Source organism: Nicotiana tabacum, chromosome 8, assembly GCF_000715075.1.
Source record: "Nicotiana tabacum cultivar K326 chromosome 8, ASM71507v2, whole genome shotgun sequence".
NCBI lineage: Eukaryota > Viridiplantae > Streptophyta > Magnoliopsida > Solanales > Solanaceae > Nicotiana > Nicotiana tabacum.
The window spans coordinates 118,821,365-118,842,624 of NC_134087.1; the positions used below are offsets into that span (position 1 = coordinate 118,821,365).

The following is a 21,260-nucleotide window of genomic DNA, read 5'->3' on the forward strand; positions in this document are numbered from 1 at the left end:
CTCGACTTGAGGTTTTCCTGAATCTCTTTTCTTTATGTGATTCCTCTAATTCTAGGTTTTTACTATATTTAAAACTCGACTATGCCTGAAACCCTAACTTTTCAAAGAGTTTCTCATATGTTACTATGAGACCCTTTGCATGCTTCGGATACTCTATTTTTTCTTCACTGTTGATTCAATGTGACTAGACCTACTGGACTATCATGCTTCGAATGTTTGCTATCTACTGAACTTTGTGCTACTATTGCATGTTGTTTCTTTTGCCAATAGGTTTGGCTTCACATGTCTAATGTTTGTGCACTCTATTTATATGTTGAGGTTCCTTCTTTGATTGATCTTCATTCTTGGGGCTGATTTCAAACTTTTCTTTTGTGAAACTCTAACTCGTCTGTTAAAGTTAATTGATTCTTTCCTTATTTTGCTTTACTGAATCTTTTTCTCGAAATAAGTGTATTTCTGTACTTCGACTCGATTGCTTACTTAATGTTTTACTACTTTTTTATGGCAATAATCAGTCTGCCTACAAACTGATTTTCTTTCCTTATTTTGAATCTGTTAGCCCCGTTAAACAAGTGATTCCTCAATTAAAGGGAAATCACTTGGTTGATTGATTCAGACTGTTGATTGTTTCTATATTTGTGTTAAAACTTTACTTATTACCTTATTTCTCACATGTTTTCAAAAGGCTATAAATACCCTGCACCCCTCTTCTTTCAAAGATACAAACTACTTGAGTTCAGAACACACACTTCACTCAAACTCTCTCTCTCTTTTCTCTGTTACTGCCTGTGTTGCTGCCTTGTCTAGCCGGCTGAAAGCCAAGGCTAGGCTGTGGGAACTTGCTCACTTTACTTTCTGCATTTGCTTCTTTACTGGTATATTCTAATTAACTTTCCAGCATCAACAACAACATGTTTTCTTTGCTATTTCCCTCACTCTTGCCTATTTCTGTTTGTGTTTCAATCAAGTTGCATTGTTAAGCATGTTGTAATCTACCCCTTCCTTTTCTGAATTCATGTTTCCCTTCTGTATGAACTCTATCAGTCACTTATGAACCTCAAACCCCCCATATCCCCTATGTGTTTGTATTTCTTGGTTGGTTTGAGGTCATGCCAGCATTAGACATTGCTGTGCATGACCCAAACCTGACCCTCCCTAATCACATACTTCATATCCTCTTTATGTGTGTATCCTCTGGCTGGTTTATGGGCATACCAGCATCACTTATTGCTGGGCATGTCCAGATTTTTGACCCTTCTTAGGGTCATAAGCCACCTGCAATGTATTCCCAAACTCCTGCCCCCTTTGTGTTATTACTGATGCTGTATAATTTTAGCTTTTACTACTACTGCTTTCCAAACTAACCCTCTCCCCTCTGCATTCTCCACTCAGTTTTAAATCTTTACTCATACACTTCCACCATATTCTTAGACTTAAGTTCTGCCCCTCTTATGTGAGCCTTGCCTTGGGACACATGAGCTCTATCTGAACTTGGACACATAAGGGTTGGCCCTTCCACACTGCACTCATCTCTATCTGGTTATACAACTTGGGTGTCAGCACTGCCTGGGGTCCCCTTGAGAGCCTTAGGGAACTTTGATACACTCAAGTCTGAGAAAGGCTTTGAAACAATGGTATTTGAGGTGGTTTATTCCATAACTCAGAGAGGAAGTCAAGAATCAGGCTTCCTCTGGTTGTAACTTTTCTTTTATACTTCCTTGATGTAATTCATTATTCAGTTTGTAATAATTTGTAATAAACATTGGGGTTGGCTAGTGAAAAGGGCTGGGTAATTATGCATGCTTAAGGGTAGAAATCATGCCTATAAGATTTGTTGTTTTAATTTCTACATGTTTAACCCTGCACTTAGGTATCATACCTATAAGATCCGTTTTTTAAATTATGCATGTTTAATTCTGCATTTAGATACCATGTCTATAAGACATGTTTTTACTAAAATTCCGCATGTTCTACATCTAGGGAACCTGCCTATAGGACTTGCTTAAATTCTGCATGTTATTGTCACATTTAGACACCATGTTCTTAGGATCTAAATGGTTAAAATCAGATATCATGTCCATAAGGTTAAGAACCAGTACCCTTTTTTTTAGAAATCATGTCTATAAGAATAAAAAGGAGCAATACTAGATATCCTGCCTATAGGATCTGAAAATATTTAAAATCAGTTCGACTCTGAACTAGTTTTTAACGACCTTACTCCTTTATTTAACGCAGTTTAGAGAGCATGCCTATAAGATTTCCAAATCGTTTTTTTAAAACTGTTATTACTTTTCCACATGCTGAATCAATAGTAGATACCATGTTCATAGGATCTCACCCCAAACGCTTAGGCAAGCTTTAGGTGATAATAAAAAAAATGAAATCCGCCTCTGTTAAGTAGTATTTGCTACAACCAGTAGGCAAGCCTGATTCGGACTTCTTATCTGAGTTATGTAATAAATTGGTCTGCCTCAACAATTGGAACTCCCCTTTTGCCTTAGTATTTTAAATTTCAGACCCTAAATGTATGTTCAAGCCATGCTATTTATGTGTTTGTTTGAGGAGGTATACATGAGCCTTTTATTTGTCTACATGCTTCCCCTAACGTGCAATATTATGTGTTTTGTATGTCGCCTTAGATTTTTACCTTTTGAAATCCAAGTCAGCCTAATATCCCTCCCCTTTAGGAATAGTAGTCCTAAGTTCCTCCGGGACTGATAGGAATGGGACGGGTAATAGCATGCAATAGAAATCGAGACCAATTCGCGCTTTAATACCTTGACGGGGTGGGAAGGGTAGATATGGATATGATGACCGGTGCGCTAATACCACGTGTATCCCCTCATTTGAAGAGTGTCATACCGGGTATCGCATTGATGTGATCCATATTAAATATAAACCTAGGACCCCCTTCCCCTTTTATTTGCAAATTTCTTTTCAAAACTCTTCTTTTAATTGTTCTTTCAAACTCTTATGTGTTTAAATTTAAATCTCCTACTATTTGAGCCTATATTTGTCTATTTGCTAAATTGCACAAATTCACAAGAAACTGTCTGGCCGGGAACCACACTAGTAGATCCTGAGGGGTGCCTAACACCTTCCCTTTGGGATAATTTCAAGCCCTTACCCTATCTCTGGTTATCAAACAACTTAGAAGTGAACCCTTATAGGTATCCTAATGTACCTTAAATTATTAGGCGGCGACTCTTCAAATGCAAAACCTAGTTCCCAAAAGGAACGAGTTGTCCTACACCCGAAAATGTCATAAACCCGATCTCTCGATTTCATAAGAGGGAAAAAGGGGGCGCGACTGGGAGTCCATGCTCAGGGCTTCGATATACAGGTTGAACTCGAGAACGCCAAAGCAGAAGAAGCCAGGGCTCGAAAGCTGGCCTTACCCAAGGAAGACTCAGAGAGTTTAAGTAAGTCTGAAGGCAGGGAAGATCCCGAGGGCGGAGATGTCGCCTCCGATGAAGATAAGGCTACTTAGGCCTTTATACTTTTTGCCTTTCTTTTGCATCTTTTTGAGGCCGTTTCGCCCATTGTAATTTTTTTTGAATTAAGCCATTTTGGCCTCAGTAAAAGACTATTATGTAAATATATACAAGGCTTTCTTTCCCTTTTGGCTTTCGACTTTTTCCTTTGCTTTATTACTTGCATTCACAAAGGTTAGAATGCCTTAGCATAAAATAACTTAGGTTGTGTAAGTTCGAACAACCTTGCCTTTACATTATTTTTGTTTTTGGGTCATCTTGGAGGTTCGGGGTTACCGGGAACCTTTTTCCAAAGTAAGTAACTCAGACCATAGTTTGTCGAGGGTAGCCTTTAAAATTGGTTATGAAGATTTTGAAGGCCTATTTTTTGTTGCGGTTCTCGGACGTCTCTGAGCCATGTTAATGCGGACATAGCCTTTTAATTCAGGCGTAGCCCAGTGAGCTAGCTTTCTCGAGTTATCCAGGCTTGCCTAAGATAACAGTCCCGAGTGCGTATGGCCGTGGCCTTTAGAATTCAGGGGTTGCCTAAGAGGTCTTATGCCTCGATGATTAATAGTTCGATCTGTTCGATTTTGTTTTTCGGATGGCAGTCCCAGAGTGTGGGAGTGATCATCCAAACTCTGGTTATAACCGACCTTTGAGCTCGTTTCCTTAAGAGATCTATAGTACGAAATTGTAAAGTGGAAATTTTTCTAAGACATAAGATAATTGCAAGGAAAGTACTTCTCTTTATTCTTGTGAAGAAATAGTAACGCATGCATACATGTTTTATGCCAGGGCTTGAGCAACCTATGTGAGCGCGGTTCGTTTGACCGTTTGGCCCTTACAACAAATCTTACCTATCGAGACCCTTCTATTAGGAAGTAATTTCCTTGTAAAAGGTTGATATCTAAGGGTAATGCCCCCCAGTATTCGAGGTTGATTGTAGAGGAACATTGTATACTGTTAGTGTTGTCTTCGACACCAATTCGTGATTCGCATTTGATTCTAAGTTAGCACGATCCACTGTTGCATCGTTAAAAAATTTGTCGAAAAACCCAATTGGGACAAAAACAATTCAAGGGAAAAATAGTGCAACGCGTGCTTTCAAACCTAAAAACTTTGTGCTGCTCCTTGTCGACTACATACAAGTGTTAGCCCGAAAATAGAAAGAAATGAAATGCGGTCGTATCTTAGCAGTAATATCGTTTAAGATGAGTTACGTTCCAATTATTTGGTAATTGTTCTCCGTTTATCATTCCGAGCTTATAGGACCCTTTCCCTGTGATCTCGAGAATCTAGTATGGCCCTTCCGAGTTCGGACCCAATTTCCCTTCGTTTGGTTTCCGGGTGTTTAATGTGACCTTCCTTAGTACTAAGTCCCTGACATTGAAGTATCGAAGGTTGGCCCTTTGATTGTAATACCTTTCGATCCGTTGCTTTTGGGCGGCCAATCAAACAAGGGCAAATTCATGCCTTTCATCCAATAGCTCCAGGCTTGTATTCATGGCCTTGTCATTCGATTTCTTTGTTGCATATCAAAATCTGATACTCGGCTCCCCGACTTCGATTGGTATTATAGCTTCGGCACCATAAACCAATGAGAACGGGGTAGCCCCGGTACTGGACTTCGAAGTTGTGCGATATGCTCAAAGAACTTCGGGTAGGATCTTTTTCCATTTTCCCTTAGCGTCAGTCAACCTTTTCTTAAGGTTTTGGATTATGGTTTTGTTGGTCGATTCGGCTTGTCCGTTCCCACTAGGGTGAAAAGTTTTGACAAGATCCTTTTGATTTTATGGTCTTCGAGAAATTTGGTCACTTTACTGTCGATAAACTGTTTTCCGTTGCCACATGCAATTTCGGATGGTATCTCGAATCGACATATGATGTGGTCCCAAATGAAGTCGATGACTTGCTTCTCCTTGACCTTATCGTATGCCTCTGCTTTAACCCACTTAGAGAAATAGTTAGTCGTAAATAAGGCAAATTGAGCCTTACCTGGTGCCGATGGAAGAGGGCCAACGATGTCCATCCCTCACTTCATGAATGACCATAGAGATAAAACCAAATGCAGCAGCTCCCCGGATTGATAAATCATCGGAGCTTGTCTTTAGCACTTATCACATTTTTTCACGAACTCCTTCGTATCTTTTTCCATATCGATCCGTTAATAGCCGGCTCTAATTACCTTTCGAACCAATGATTCGGTGCCTAAGTGGTTCTCACAGGTGCCTGAGTGGACTTCCATCAAAACGTACTCGGTATCTCCCATACCCAAATATATTTCTAGCGGGCCATCGAACATTCTCCTGAGGAAGGTTCCATCACCGGACAAGATAAATCGGGCTGCGTTTATGTGCAGGGCCCTCGATTCATTTGGATATGAGGGAAGTTTCTCGGTCTTCAAGTACTCTACGTATTTATTTCTCCAATCCCAAGTTAAGCTTGTGGTGTTTATTTCGGCGTGACCTTCCTCTACTACCGACCTCATGAGCTGTATGACTGCCCCCGAGTTGAGCTTGTCATCTTCGACCGACAATCCTATGTTCGCAAGGGCATCGACCTCACTATTTTGATCTCAAGGCACGTGCTGCAAAGTCCACACTGTAACTTGTCTAGGTATCTTTGCATTCGTTCTTCTCTAACTTCGAACGTTCCGTTAACTTGGTTTACTACAAGGAGGGAGTCACACTTAGCTTCGATCACCTCCGCCCCCAAGCCTTTGGCCAGTTCGAGACCTATAATTATGGCCTCATATTCAGCCTCATTGTTAGTCAATTTAATAGTTCTAATAGATTGTCTAACTATATTACTTGTGGGTGGCTTCAGAACGATGCCAAGTCCGGACCCCTTTACGTTTGAGGCACCATCCGTAAAGAGGGTCCAGATTCCCTAAGACATTCCCGATTTTACCAACAACTCTCTTTCGACTTCGGTTATTAGGGCCGACGTAAAGTCGGCTACAAAATCTGCCAAATTTGGGATTTAATGGTTGTTCGGGGTTGATATTCGATATCGTACCCGCTGATTTCGACGACCCATTTGGCCAATCACCCCGAGAGTTTGGGTTTATGCAATATATTTCGTAAAGGGTAGGTTGTCACAACACATATAGGATGGCACTGAAAATATGGTTTCAGTTTTCTAGAGGCACTTAGCAAGAAGAGTGACAATTTTTCTAGGTGAGGATATCCAGTTTCGGTCTTACCTAAGGTCCTACTAACATAATAAATCAGAAATTGCATACCTTGTTCTTACCGGACTAGGACTCCACTTACCGCTATTTGCGATACTACTAGATACAAGTATGGTCGTTCGTTTGCCCTTGGAATGTGAAGCAATGACGGGCTCGATAAGTATCACTTAAGTTATTCTAAGTCCTGTTGGCATTCCGGGGTCCATGTGAAGTTGTTTTTCTTTTTCAGCAACAAGAAAAATCGAGTGCTTTTATCAGACGACCTCGAGATGAATCGCCCCAGGGCTGCAATGCGCCCGATTAGCCTTTGTACCGCCTTCACATTATCCACTACCATGATATCCTCGATAGCTTTGATCTTGTGGGGGTTGATCTCAATCCATCGGTTGGATACCATAAATCCGAGAAATTTACCGGACCCGAACACACACTTTTTTGGATTCAGCTTCATGTTGTATTTTTTCAATATAATAAAGGTTTCCTGCAAATGCTTGAAATGGTCCTCTGCTCGCAAGGACTTAACTAACATATCGTCAATATGAACTTTCATGATTTTTCCTATTTGTTCTTCGAACATTTGATTTACTAGTCGTTGGTAAGTGGCACCGACATTTTTTAATCCAAATGGCATTATGTTATAGCAGTATGTGCCATACTTAGTGAAGAAAGAAGTTTTTTTGGTCACCCGGGTTCTTCCGTATTTGGTTGTACCCGGAATAGGCATCGAGAAAACTGAGAATATCGTGACCGGCCATGGCATCAATCATGTGATCAATGTTAGGCAAAGGGAAAGAATCTTTGGGGCATGCCTTATTTAAATCTTTATAATCCAGACACATTCTCATTTTTTCCCCTTTTTTAGGAACTACTACTACGTTTGCTAACCATTCCGGGTATTTGACCTCCCGGATGGACCCTATTTTAAGGAGATTAGTCACCTCGTCCTTGATAAAAACATGCTTGATCTCGGATCGGGGTGTCCTTTTTCGCTTTACCAGATGGTATTTCGCGTCTAAGCTAAGCTTGTGAGTAGTGATATCCAGTGGGATCCATGTCATATCGAGATGAGACCATGCAAAACAATCCATATTAGCTTTAAGAAATTGAATGAGTTTTTTCTTGAGCTCGGGAGTTAACCCCGTGCCTAGGTATACCTTTCTATCGGGTAGATGTTCGATCAACGCGATTTGCTCCAGCTCTTTGACCATTGATTTGGTAGCATCGAAATCATCGGGAGCTATAAAGGATAGAGGAACCCCGTAATCGTCGTCTTCGTCAATCCCTTGCTTGTCCGATCGGGTCGAGACTGGCATCGATGATTGATATTTGGATTCTTGTTTCGCTTTCGAACCTGAGTCCTTTGTCGATGAGAGTGTTGATATTGGAATTACTTCATCGATGACAAATATCTCATTTGCGGTGGGTTGTTCCCCGTAAACCATCTTTATCCCCTATGGTGTTGAAAATTTTAATACCTGGTGAAGGGTCGAGGGTATGACCCTCATGTTGTGGATCAATGGTCTTCTGAATAGGGCATTGTATCTCATGTCCCCCTCGATTACATAAAACTTGGTCTCCTGGGTGGTACTGTCTATGTTTACCGGCAACGTAATTTCTCCCTTAGTAGTTTCGCAAGCTATGTTGAATCTGTTAGCACTCGGGCCGCAGGTAGGATCTGGTCCTATAGGCCGAGTTATTCTACGACCCTCGATCGAATGATGTTGGCCGAGCTACTTGGATCAATTAGCACACGTTTAACTCGAGTTTTATTCATAAGTACAGAAATTACTAGTGCATCATTATGGGGTTGCATGATTCCTTCTGCATCCTCATCGTTGAAAGATAGAGTCCCTTCTGGTAGGTCATCTCGAGTCCGTTTTTCCGACATTTGGTGCGTTTTATCATCAGACCTTGAGGAATATTGACATCATATGGATGACATGCTGGGGTTCTTCTTGTTCATTTTGTTTGTTGGTGTCCCTGTTTATGAAGTGATTCTTAGCTCAGTCACTCAGAAATTCTCGAAGGTGACCGTTGTTCAACAACCGAGCTACTTCTTCCCTCAATTGTCGACAATCCTCCGTCCTGTGGCCATGTGTGCCATGATATTTGCATAATTTGGTTGGGATCCCTTTGTGTTGGATCAGTTTGCAAAGGTCGAGGCTGTTTGGTTTCGTTGATGCGCCCGATAGCCGATATGATGGCAGTCGCATCAACATTAAAGTTATACTTTGACAATCTTGGTGCCTCTTTGGGTCCAATAGGTCTTTCGAAGCCATTCTTGATCATGAGTCCTTGAGAGTTGTGACCTCGATCATTTCTCCTTTCATTTCGTGGAGAATTTTGCACAAATTCGCCGCTCATACGATCTCCATTATATGTATGATATCGATCTCTATCGACCTTGGTTCTCGGTCAATATCCCTCTTGATTCTATCGACGGGTCTGATAGGATAAATGGACCCTGAAGGAGCCCCAAGTTGATCGTCCTCAACCCTGATCTTTGATTGATACCGATTATGTATATCGGCCCAAGTAACAGCCGGGAATTCTATCAAATTCTGCTTCAATTGTTGTGAAGCCACTGAGCTTCGAATGTTGGGCCCTTGAGTGAAAGCTTGAATAGCCTAATAATCAACGACCGGTGGCAAGTCCATCCGTTCCATTTGGAATTGAGACACAAATTCCCTGAGCATTTCGTTGTCCTTCTGCCTTACCTTGAAAAGGCTGGATCTTCTAGTTTCGACCTTGATGGCCCTGGCGCGTGCCTTTACAAAAGAACCTGGAAGCATAGAAAATGAGTCAATAGAATTAGGTGGTAAATTATGGTACCATATCATAGCTTCCTTTGTCAGGTCTCCCCGAACTTCTTTAGCAAGACGGATTCGATCTCGTCGTCCTCTAGATCATTCTCTTTGATAGCACATGTGTAAGAGGTAACGTGCTCGTTCGGATCGACCGTTCCATTATAGTTAGGGATCTCGGGCATGCAGAACTTCTTGGGGATTGGCTTTGGCGCCGTGCTCGGGGGAAAAGGTTTTCTACGAATTTTTTAGAATCCAGTCCTTTCAATATTGGTGGTGCCCTCGGGATTTGATCGACCCTGGAGTTATAAGTTTCCATCTTCTCGTCGTTTGCCTCGATCTTCTTTTCCCCTGGCTCAATTCGCTTTGTCAATTCTTTGAGAATCTTTATGATTGCAGGGTTGGTCTCCGACTCTTTTTCGCTCGATTTTCTTGAAACCGATTCGACCATGTGTACAACTTCCTGGGACGGCTCGAGCTCGACCCTGCTTGGTGTGTGATTCTGGTTTTGGAGCTTGGCTATTGCTGCCTGCTGAGCCTGCATTATTTCGAAGATCACCCGCAGGTTGATCCCGCCATGCTCACCGCCACGTGCGTTTTGAGCGGTTGATCGAGCATCCCCACGAACGCTGCCTTCGGGATCGAAGGCCAAATTTCCTTTGATGGCTACATGTGACCTGACGTGGATTGGATCTAAAGCCGGGACTCCATCGAGGCCAACCGAGGGTACCTCGTTCCCTGGTGTCATGTTATTATTTTGGCATGGTGGCCGAAATCATTGTCAATGTGTTGGGGTGCTGACTGAGAATTCGATATTTTTTAGTCCTGTAATCAAAGATACTTCAAAGAACAAGTGTAAAATAATGCATATCACAAAAGTTTGTACCACGTAATCACTATTATCCTTAGCCCCACGGTGAGCGCCAAACTGTTTATCCTAAAATCGGATAACAATTGAATTTATACGCAGTTTTAAGGACACATGTTATCACTTGGTACAAATTAAGAAGAATAAATTAGTATTGAAATTGACGATGAAAGAGTAAATGCAAACCACACAAATTAAATAGCTTTGGCCCTCGAGTTCAATCACCCTTGAACCAAAATATGTTTCAACTGGCTTATGAACAGAATAACAAGATAACGAAAGCTAGAAAATGATAGTATATTGCTTTGTATTGCGTGAATATGATATCTTTTGCAAATGATTAGACCCCTTTATATAGTAGGGTAGTCCTACTCTTGATACAATTCTATATGAGGTAAGAAATCTCATGATTAGCTAATTAATCGGCCTCTTCTTGATACGTGCGTGATTTTTCGCCGCGATCTTCGCCCGATTGCAGATATTTCGGCTCTCCGTTATTTGGCTTAGCAAGCTTCCCTCGATCTCGCTCGTTCTCTATCTTTTTCGGTCTCGATCTTGATCGATCTCGATCTTGGTCGGTCTCTGGGTCACGAGTTCGGCAATCTAACATTGCACCATGGTTCGATATAATACAAGGTTGAACCTTGGCCTATCATGTTCCGGTCTCGATTAGTCATACAAAAGGGCAAGCCCGGTTTTGACCGTATACACACTTTTTCTCATCATTACATACAGGGAACTGCTCGTTGTTATGCAACATCTAATCAAAATTTCTGTTGATCAACAGTTTCACTCAATAAAACAAGGTTAGGAGGAAATTTTGCATTGTAGGAAAAATTTCATAATCATCAGTCCAGTGATATTGCCAAAATGAGAGAAAACTACGCTTTGAATATTTCCTTTTTGTTTGAGAAGTAAACCATCTTCCTTTATCACAGACGCAACAAAAATATGACCCTTTACTCTAGGCCACTGAGACAACAATAGAAGACCGATTGTAAGAGCAACAAAGTTAACATGTACAATTCATTAGGATCCTTCCGCTTGAATCCTCACTGAGGAACACTATAATAGAACTTTATAAAGGGCAGCCCGGTGCATTAAGCTCCCGCTATGTGCGGGGTCTGGGGAAGGGCAAGACCACAAAGGCCTACCATACGCAGCCTTACCCTGCATTTTTGCAAGAGTCTGTTTCCACAGCTCGAACCCGTGATCTCCTGGTCACATGGCAGCAACTTTACCAGCTACGCCAAGACTCCCCTTCTATAATAGAACTTTATAGTAGTTGTTATTTGGTAAACTCCGAGGAGATATAGAAAAATAAACAAGATAAAGGAACTCTCCTGTTAGCCGGTTTCATTTAGCATGCCAACTGTGAATGTAGGAGTCTTCCCTCCTAACCCTCAAAGAACAATGAGAGTAAATGAAATTTATACATGTGATTTCATTTTCAACATGATACGTAATTGCAAAAGAAAATAGGTTCTAAAGTGAGTCAACAGTACAAGAGGTCTACACCATCGATATACGACATGAAGTTCTTACATTATACTCCTAATAGAGTATTACCATCTTGAATACTATGATATGAAAGATTACAGATCACCAGCAAGCAAGATTACTCGACTAGAGCAGACTAAGAGTAAAGGTAAGGCTGCTAAAAATCAGATAGCAATTCACAATTCTTCAAAAAAGGGTCTGAAAATCTTCAACAACTTACATACTTCTGTACATAGGACAGTACTAGATTCACAAATTCAATGTCAAAGTCAAACTCACCACATATATCCACACCTGAGAAGTAAAGACAAAAGGAAAATAGCTGCTTCAAATGAAACTCATTGACATTTCTGAGAGAGAACATTTAATGCTCCGTAGAAGCCTGAAGGAGTCCGTCGCGAATCTGGCTTGCCACATCTCTTACAGCACCAGGCCCATGAGGAAGGAAAACGACAGATGATTTGCTGGAAGCGCCAATTTCTTTCATGGTGTCAAAGTACTGAGTTAAAAGGACCATGTCCATAACATCCTTTGCCGAGGTTCCAGGCACATTCACTGAGAAGCCGAGCACACTGTCTCTTAAACCATCCACAATTGCTTGACGCTGTCGTGCAATACCTAACCCTGAGAGATACTTTGACTCTGCCTCTCCTTCAGCCCTTTTAATTTGTAAAATCTTCTCAGCCTCTGCCTTTTCATTTGCAGCCACCCTCATCCGAGCAGCTGTACAGTTGAAGACATAAAAATAGCAAGACAAAAACCGGTTAAGAATATTAGCCTTCAATTTGGCAAAGTAAAAACACTACCCTCACCCTCCAAATCCTTGCTTTACAGCCCAAAAATCATTAAATGGGTAAAAGAGAATAGACACTAGTCCTTGAGGAGCATGGTATGCATAAAAGTCATCAGAGTTCCTAACACTGCCATGCGGCATCTGCCTATAGAACTTATTCTGCATAAATAATTCACTAAGGTAGTGCCGGGGAAATTCCATCAAAAGTTATTCATATTCCTCTTGAGCTTATGTAGTCAGAGCATTTGAGAAACAGCTTCGTCATTGTTAGGCATAATCAGAGGGAAAGATTTTAGACATACCAGCATTGATTTCATTCATAGCTCTCTTAACACGTTCATCTGGTTCAATATCAACTATAAGTGTCTGAACAATTTCATATCCATAAGCCGACATCGCCTGTAAAGGATCATGACAGTTCTCATATGAGATCAAATAAATAATTCAGAGTGCTGATATCGGTGACAAAAACCACAAAGAATTGGATTACCTTCTCAAGTTCATCCTCAACAGCCTTGGCAATTTCATTTTTTTGCTCAAAGACATCATCAAGATTGAGTTTTGGAACACTTGCTCTTATGACTGGAAAAATAAAGAACATAGATTTTTTTTGAATTGGTAAAATCAATTTATTGTGGTAAAGATATGCTTGTAGAAGAATAAAACTCAACTTTAAAATACAAATCATAAAAAGATAAAGAGAGAAAGCTTAGATGTCTACCATCAAAAACATAGGCCTGAATTTGACCCTTAGTGTTACTTAGTCTGTAGAAAGCATCATTTGCTTTATCTGCCAGGGCACGATACTGAATTGACGCAACAACATTGACAAATACATTATCCTGCATATTTTTGCAATAAATGTACAAGTCATATACTCGTACAATATTGAAAAGCTGACACCTACTTACGTTGTGCAGTTGCCAAATTGTGGTTAAGTTTGATGATTTGGCTATGAAAAACCAACACATGTACAGGAAAAAGAATAGACCTTTGTCTTGGTCTCGCAGCGCACATCCAATTGCTGCACCCTGAGGGAGAGATGACCAGCTAGCTTGAATCCAAGGAACCAAGGGAGACAGTGGCACCCAGGCTGAAGCACATCTTGATACTTGCCAAATTGCTCCGTAATTGCAACCGTGGATTGATCAACTTGTACGCAGCACAACAAATTGCCCATACTCTGTAAAGATGGCATTAAAAGGAAGATGATCCACAAAAGTGACCCATAAAACATGCTCAAAAAATATTACACCAAAGGAACTTGTCATTCAACCAGCAACTTAGACTATACCAGGTTCATACAACAATTTATACTATCCTAAATCCAACTTCCAAATACCCTTTTCCAACTTAACCTCATATACTACTTTTTTTCCCAGAGTATCAACCGATTCATGTCAAATGGCTACAAGTTTACAAAATATAGTTGCACACCTCAAATTCACAATCCAACAGGGGTAAACTTATTTCCAAATTCGAGTTTTCTGTGTGTGTGTGTTTGGGGGGGGGGGGGGGAGCAGTTCTATGTGATAAGTTACAGCAAAATTTGCAATAAGTTCCTAGTTAACCAAGAAAAGATTCAGTGTCACATTCAGCAGTCTAATCCTTGTTTTCCACTGTATGCATTTGCATCTACAAAAGGCTTATCCCATCAAATTGACATGGAAATTGAATTTTCCTGTCAGTCTTCTAGGTGAAAAAAAGAAGAAGAAACCTTTCAACCTAATTTAATTACCATATCAAGCCAAATCAGACTTTCAATTCAGTTCAAGAAGGCAAGAAACTAAAATCCATGTCATCAAAGAAATCAGAGAAGCTATTCTCAGTTTATAACTTATTTACAAAATTGATCCCATGTCATGCATTAACTCCATAACAAAAAACTGCTAAAGAAAAATCAATTGAATTGGCCAAAGAAACTTACGACTTAACAGCAAGCAATAGAGCACAGGAATAGCAAAAAAGAGTATGGAGAATTGAATTGGGTTTCGCTAGGTTGAGTAAGTTTTGAGTTTACATTAATATAAGGGATATGGACGTGGAGGAGGAGACTTGGTGAGAAAGTACGTGGAGATGGAGTTGGAGACTTAAAAGTTGTAGACTTGGAAAATATCAAAATTCCGTTAGGCTGTCCTACGTAGCAGGCAATAACTTATCAATTGTCAACTTGTTGCCATTGCGTTTGGATATTGACATATTGTATTGGTGGTACACAATATTTGTCCGATTACTTTAATAAAAAGGAATTTTTACATTCCTATGCCACATAGAAAACCTCATTACCCTCAATATTTAAGGTTTGACTTAATTACACTTAGTATACCAAATTATCAATTCTATATCATAGTGTATTTTAACCTAAAAAGCTAGCATTCTTACCTTGAGCAGTTTTTGTTAACATATTAGAATATGTCACCTAATTGAGTCCAGCTCATAAATTTTTTTAATTGACAATGACGAAGGAATATTGAGTAATATAATACGTACTCCTTTTCATGGATCGAGAATTCAAATTTTGTAGAAAATTGAAGAGCAGATATCACAATCATTTTTATATTCTAGTCGAACCATTGGGCTATGTACAACCATGTGATGGAGAGTATTAGTTTTGTAAAATCTGAACTTAAGTTTGATAAACAAATATTTGTTTATTTTTTTATTTAATTACATATTAATATTCCCACTATGGATTATTAATTATCAGTTTATCTTTTAGTCCAAAGCAATAAAGTAAAAGAACCACAACATTAGTGTATCAACTACATCTTCTTGACAACAATTGAAGAATGTAAAAATTTCTATGTGGCATAGGAATGTAAAAATGCATCTACAATTGAAAACAATGCATCTACAATCAGAATACAAATAATCTACAATTCATCTACAAAATATCTATAAACTGGGTATATTAAATTTTAATATCCCAATCCCCATTCGATTGTAGTTTAATTGAGATTTTCGACATAATTGCGTTTTTTGCAGAAGATTTGTAGAAGTTTTAGTCGTCTTTGATTAGTGAAAACAGAAAACAAAGCATCTACAATTAGAATACAAATAATCTACAATTTATCTACAAAATATCTACAATGAATTTTTATATTCCAATTCTCATTCAATTGTCGCATAATTTGGATTTTTGACATAATTGCGTTTTTTCAAAAGATTTGTAGAAGTTTTATCCATTTTTTATTTGTGAAAACAGAAAATAAAGCATCTACAATCAGAATACAAATAATCTACAATTTATCTACAATTTCTGCAATATGTCATCATCTTCTTCTTCGAGTTTCAATCTGAAATTCAGTCAAAACTAAGTCTAATCTTCACCAAAACCCCTCAAAATTGAGATATAAACTCCAAACCATATTCCCGATTATTTTTAACAACACCCAATCCAAATAAATAATGATTTTTGAAAACCCAAATTTGAATTCAAAGCTTTCAAGCTTTTTAATGGCTGTCAATGGTGGAATTGCTGCTCTCTTTTCATTTGCTTTGTATTGCTGAAATTTGCGATTGAGAAATAGAGAGAGATGTAAAGAGAAGTCAGATATATATATGATATTTGGTTAATTTTCTGTATTAATGATCTGGCAAATTACTAATGATTTCGTAGATTTTCTAAATTACTTTTACAAATGATGAAGATATAAATAAAGTTAACTGTTCTGAGATGTTGATTGTAATGTTCAGTTTCATAAAGTCAATATAAAGTAATTGTTCAGTATCTTTTCCTTTTCTTTAATGTTCAGCTTCATAAAGTCAATAAAGAAAAAATAAAACAGGGATGAAGGGCATCTACGACAATTCGATGGTGCACGGAATCTTTACCAGTCAAAAGCAAAAACTGATAAGGAATTAGGAAGGAATCAGCTCCTAATAATTAGTATTTAATAAATGGTATAATAATTCTAGAAAAACTGTAAACATTGCAGGTAAATATGAAACTATGCACATTTTTGGTAATAAGGTTTCATTTATGGTATAGGAAGGAAAAAATCTCTAATAAAAAAGGGCGGCCCAATACATTAAGTTTCGTTATGCACGGGATCGGAGAAGGGCCGGATCATAAGGGTCCATTGTACGCAACCTTATCCTGCATTTCTGTAGGAGAAGGGCCGGATCACAAGGGTCCATTGTACGCAACCTTATTCTGTATTTCTGCAAGATGCTGTTTTCACTTACAAAAATGCAGGGTAAGGTTGCGTACAATAGATCTTTGTGGTCCGGCCCTTCGCTGGATCTCGTGCTGTAACGACCCGACCGGTCGTTTTAAGCTCTAGTGCGTCGTTCAGCAGTTGGAAGTCATGAACAGCTTCATTTTAGGTATATTGACTTGTACGTATGGTCAGAATTGAATTTCAAGAAATTCGGAGTCAAATTGGAAAGAAACTTTTCATTGCGGCAACCTTAAGTTGAAGAAAATAGGGCTTAAAATTGAAATTCTAAATTTGGGATTTGAGGGGTCAAATGGACTCCAATTCTTGTGAATTTAGTATGTATAGACTCGTGGTGATATAAGGAACATTTTGATGTAAAAATTTCTGGATTTTGAGAAGTGGGCCCGGGGCTCGGATTTTGCAAATTTCGTGAATTTCGATATTTTTCGATTGCTTTCGATTGGGTATTGTCCCTTTAGCATAATGCGACATATTCGTTGCAATTTTGGGCAGATTCGACGCACGTAGAGTCCAATTCGAGGGGCAAAGGCGTCGCGAACTAAAGAAGTAGCCGGTTCGAGGTGAGTAATTGATGCAACTGTTGTTCTGAGGGTTTGAAACCCCGGACTTTCACATTGTAACACTATATTGAGGCGTGACACGCATCCCATGGCAGGTGCGGGGTCGTATATGATTGGGGATTGTGACTTGGTCCATCCCGAGTGATAATTATAGTATATTGGCGACTGATTCACACATTGTATTGATACTTATAATATGTTGGCGATTGATACGCACATGTATTGATGATATTTGGGCTTAATGCCACGTTTGGGGGACTTGTGCCGACTTATAGAATCCTTCGGGGATTAATATCATTTAATTTCAGTCCAAGGTTTTAATTACTGTTTTGCAAACTTAGCCGTTATTCTAAGTGTTGAAAACTCAAATGACATTTTAAATGTATTTCGGGCTGGAAACTTCTATTTTGTAAATGCCCAAGGGGCTTATTATATTATTTTCTGGACTGATTATAAAGTGACTTGAAACAGTGGTAACAATGACACTGTATGATATACTCGAAACAGTGGTAACAATGACACTGTATGATATACTTGAAACAGTGGTAACAATGACACTGTATGATATACTTGAAACAGTGGTAACAATGGCACTGTATTATGTAAATTGGTCAGGTAACAATGGGCTGACCGGTCAGGTAACAATGACTGACCAAGATATTGCGCTTGGGCTGTAGGAGCCCCTCCGGAGTCTGTACACACCCCCAGTGAGCGCCGTCAACGATAAATAAATATGGATGGCTCGGGCTGCACGCCGCAGTGGGTACTGGAATGTACCATCATATGCATTGCATTGCATTCATGTATTTGTATTTATACTGTTGTTTAGCTGCTCAGTTCCATATGTTGCTGTATATTTGGATTTTAGCTTACTTTGTGTATTTACTGGATTTTCTTATCTTCGGACTGTAGTTACTTTTATTACTCACTGGGTCGGAGTACTCACTTTACTCCCTGTACCTCGCGTGCAGCTGCAGGTATTGATCACCCGGTAGCGGGATATTGCTCATTGAAGGTATTACTATTGTAGCTGAGCCAGGTTACCGCCAGCGTTCGCGGCACCGGACATTGTCTTTAGAATTTCAGAATTTAATTTTGTATATTATTGGCCCTTTAGTTGTGTTCAGGATTTCTTTAGATGCTCGTGACTTGTGACACCCCGGTCGGGTTATGTTGGGCTTTAAACACTGGTTATTATTGTCGTTAAGCTGTATTTATTTATTCATTTATATTTAATAATTGTTAAAGATACGATTTGGGTTAGTTGGCTGGCCTTGTCTTCACGAGAGGCGCCATCACGACCGGGTTAGAAAATTGGGTCGTGATACGTGCATAGCGGGAGCTTAGTACAACGGGCTGCCCTTTTTTTTATTAAAGTAATAGGACAAATAGAGACGTCTGTATTTATCCTCGAGAGGCTGCAGAACCTTTAGGAAAACTTCACATTCTTGAATTCTTATCGTGCGTTCTTGATTCATCTTGAAAAGTAACTCTTGAAATTCCTTCCACGCGTTCGCATGCGCGCATGAGCGCTCAGTAATAGATGCGCCTTGATGGCTTGTGATTCCCTGATTGAGGGGTGAGACGTGATCTCTATGAGTTGATGTTGGGCTAGTCTGAAGGACTTGAGGCCAGATCTTTGCCTATGGCTGGAGTGCCGAGGTGCTGATTGTAAGAACAAGTGTTTTTGAACTTATATGTTCGGTAGTGTCCCCGTTAGTGGAAATGACGGTTGTGGCTATGTGAGGAGTATATTAGTACTACGAGGCATATCCATATGAATTGGAATCGATGAGAAGGGGTATGTTGAATGATGGAAGAATTAGTAGATGCTTGAAGTCTATCTTGATTCAAGTTATAGCCCGAGTTAAGGGCGTGTGAAGAATCTTTTCAGGACTCCTTGTTGGGAGTGAAGTAAATTTCATGTTGCAGTATGAGTAAAGACTCAGGAAGATCAAATGACTGCGTAATGCTTATGGCGGTGGAAGGTATACGAAAATATTATATTGAGGTGAAGCAGGTGGGTTATCTCCCGCAAAGTTTGTTGAGGTGGTGTGATCCTCATGTGAATGACAGAAGATCTTATGTGCAAATGAAAGGTACGTGTTAAAATTTAAAATTTAGGATCGCTTAAGAGAGTGGGCTTAACTGTTGCAGGGATGAATGCGAGATTTGCAGAAGATTTACAGTACTAGATGATCCGAGTTTTCACAAGCTTACAAATGATTTGAGTTTAATCTCACTATGGTATTGTGGCATCAATAGAGTAAAAGTGTTATGAGCTATTGAGGGTATCTTGATCTATGGCTTCGAGCCAAGTAGAGGTAGTGGAAAGATAATGTATTTACTAGACCAGTTGTGGTTCCGACGGAAGATGCAGACGTATCATGAGATCACCTAATGAATCAGGTAAAGGTCAGGATGTTAGAGGTGGAGGTGAGACTTTAGAGGTGGAGACACAGTCCGGTGATATTTCTATGGTATGGCTGAGGTTGCTACACCAGACGACATCGTTATAAGTACGGTCTCGAATTATTATAAAGTCAAAATTTCCTTAACTTGATTCGGTTTTGAGTTTCGAGGAAAGTTCTCCTATTGTGCTCCACTTATGAGTGAGCTTCGTAATTCTTAAATCAACATATGTGAATACTTCTGTTGGGGAGATTATATGGAGATAGTTATGTCTATCATTATGTGTTGGTCACTAAAAATAGTTGTGAGGCTAAAAGTGACCTTTGTTAATCAATTCGATGAGTTTGATGTAATTTCTAAATAATTGATTTTAGTTGAAAATTATATGCCCTACCGGTAAGAGGGATCATTGTATGTTGTGATTTTGTTTAACCGAAATTATTTGAAAGAAGGAAGAAAGGAAATGAAAAATTTTAGTTGGCACAATGTGCAAAATACTTGTGATTCAGAGTTGAGGATGAGATCCGCACATTTTTATATGATATAAAATATTTAAATCGGGCTACAAGCTGCGGAGGATGTTATATAAGGACGATGTCCTTGTGGTGAAAAAAAAAAGGTTATGTGTTTAAAATTCTCCCTTGTGAAAATTAAAAATTTGTACTATAGTACTTATAGGGAGTCATGCCTATGAGGCTTATTTGAAAATTCTTGTACGAATATCTCTGTGCATAATTTGCCAAATTGTATTGTAATTATTGAGTTTTAGCTTATGAGATGAGTTCCCAGGTGACGTTAAATGTGACTCATTAATCTGAGTAAGTAATAATGAGGTCTTCATGCCTCACATTCTGTTGTCAGTATTGTGAAAATTTGAAATGAGGTGGTGGTTAATATGAGATTTATTGATAATGATGGAATTATTTATGAACAACTATTAAGACCAGAAATGTGGTTATGATCATACAAATGATGCGTTTCATGTCAAAATATCATTGTGATAATGTCGGGCTTGTAATGCGGAGATTAGTGTTATTGATATACTTGTGGTACTTGTTGGGTTGTGGACATGCTGTTAGGAGTTGTTTTGGTGTTACTCTGACAGGTGCATAGGCCCAATTACAAGGGAGACTCTGCCAAAATATTTGAAAAATCTGGGAGTTAGTCAAATTTGGGGACTTAAGAAAGTTGAAATATTGGAAGAATATCTAAGATCTATATGATGTCGTTCGGTTCATTTGGTTGTAGATTGTGGGGTGTTGTCCCGGCTATGGTGGTAGTTCTTTCATGTTATGAGAAGAAATGACTTATTACGGGTCCAGGAAAGGCTATCAACCTAGTTTAGTGCGAGAAGAATCAACCTGAAGTGGGTAAATGGATTTAAATAGTATTATGGGCTTCATGTGAGTCAGATGTGTTCATTTTAGTATAGCGATCCTCAAGGAGGGGTGTTGGAATATCATATATTGT

At 39.3% G+C, this 21,260-nt stretch overlaps 1 protein-coding gene across 1 annotated transcript; it reads right to left on the minus strand.

The window, feature by feature from the left end:
• Positions 1 to 11,984: 11,984 nt before the first annotated feature.
• Positions 11,985 to 14,701, minus strand: LOC107794031 (hypersensitive-induced reaction 1 protein). The gene is made up of 6 exons (XM_016616485.2): positions 14,562 to 14,701; positions 13,626 to 13,817; positions 13,356 to 13,476; positions 13,125 to 13,216; positions 12,937 to 13,033; positions 11,985 to 12,564 (listed from the first exon to the last, which is right to left on the minus strand). The coding sequence occupies exons 2-6, from the start codon at positions 13,812 to 13,814 to the stop codon at positions 12,206 to 12,208; spliced, it is 858 nt and encodes a 285-aa protein (XP_016471971.2). The 5' UTR covers positions 13,815 to 13,817; positions 14,562 to 14,701; the 3' UTR covers positions 11,985 to 12,205.
• Between the last annotated feature and the right edge of the window lie 6,559 nt (positions 14,702 to 21,260).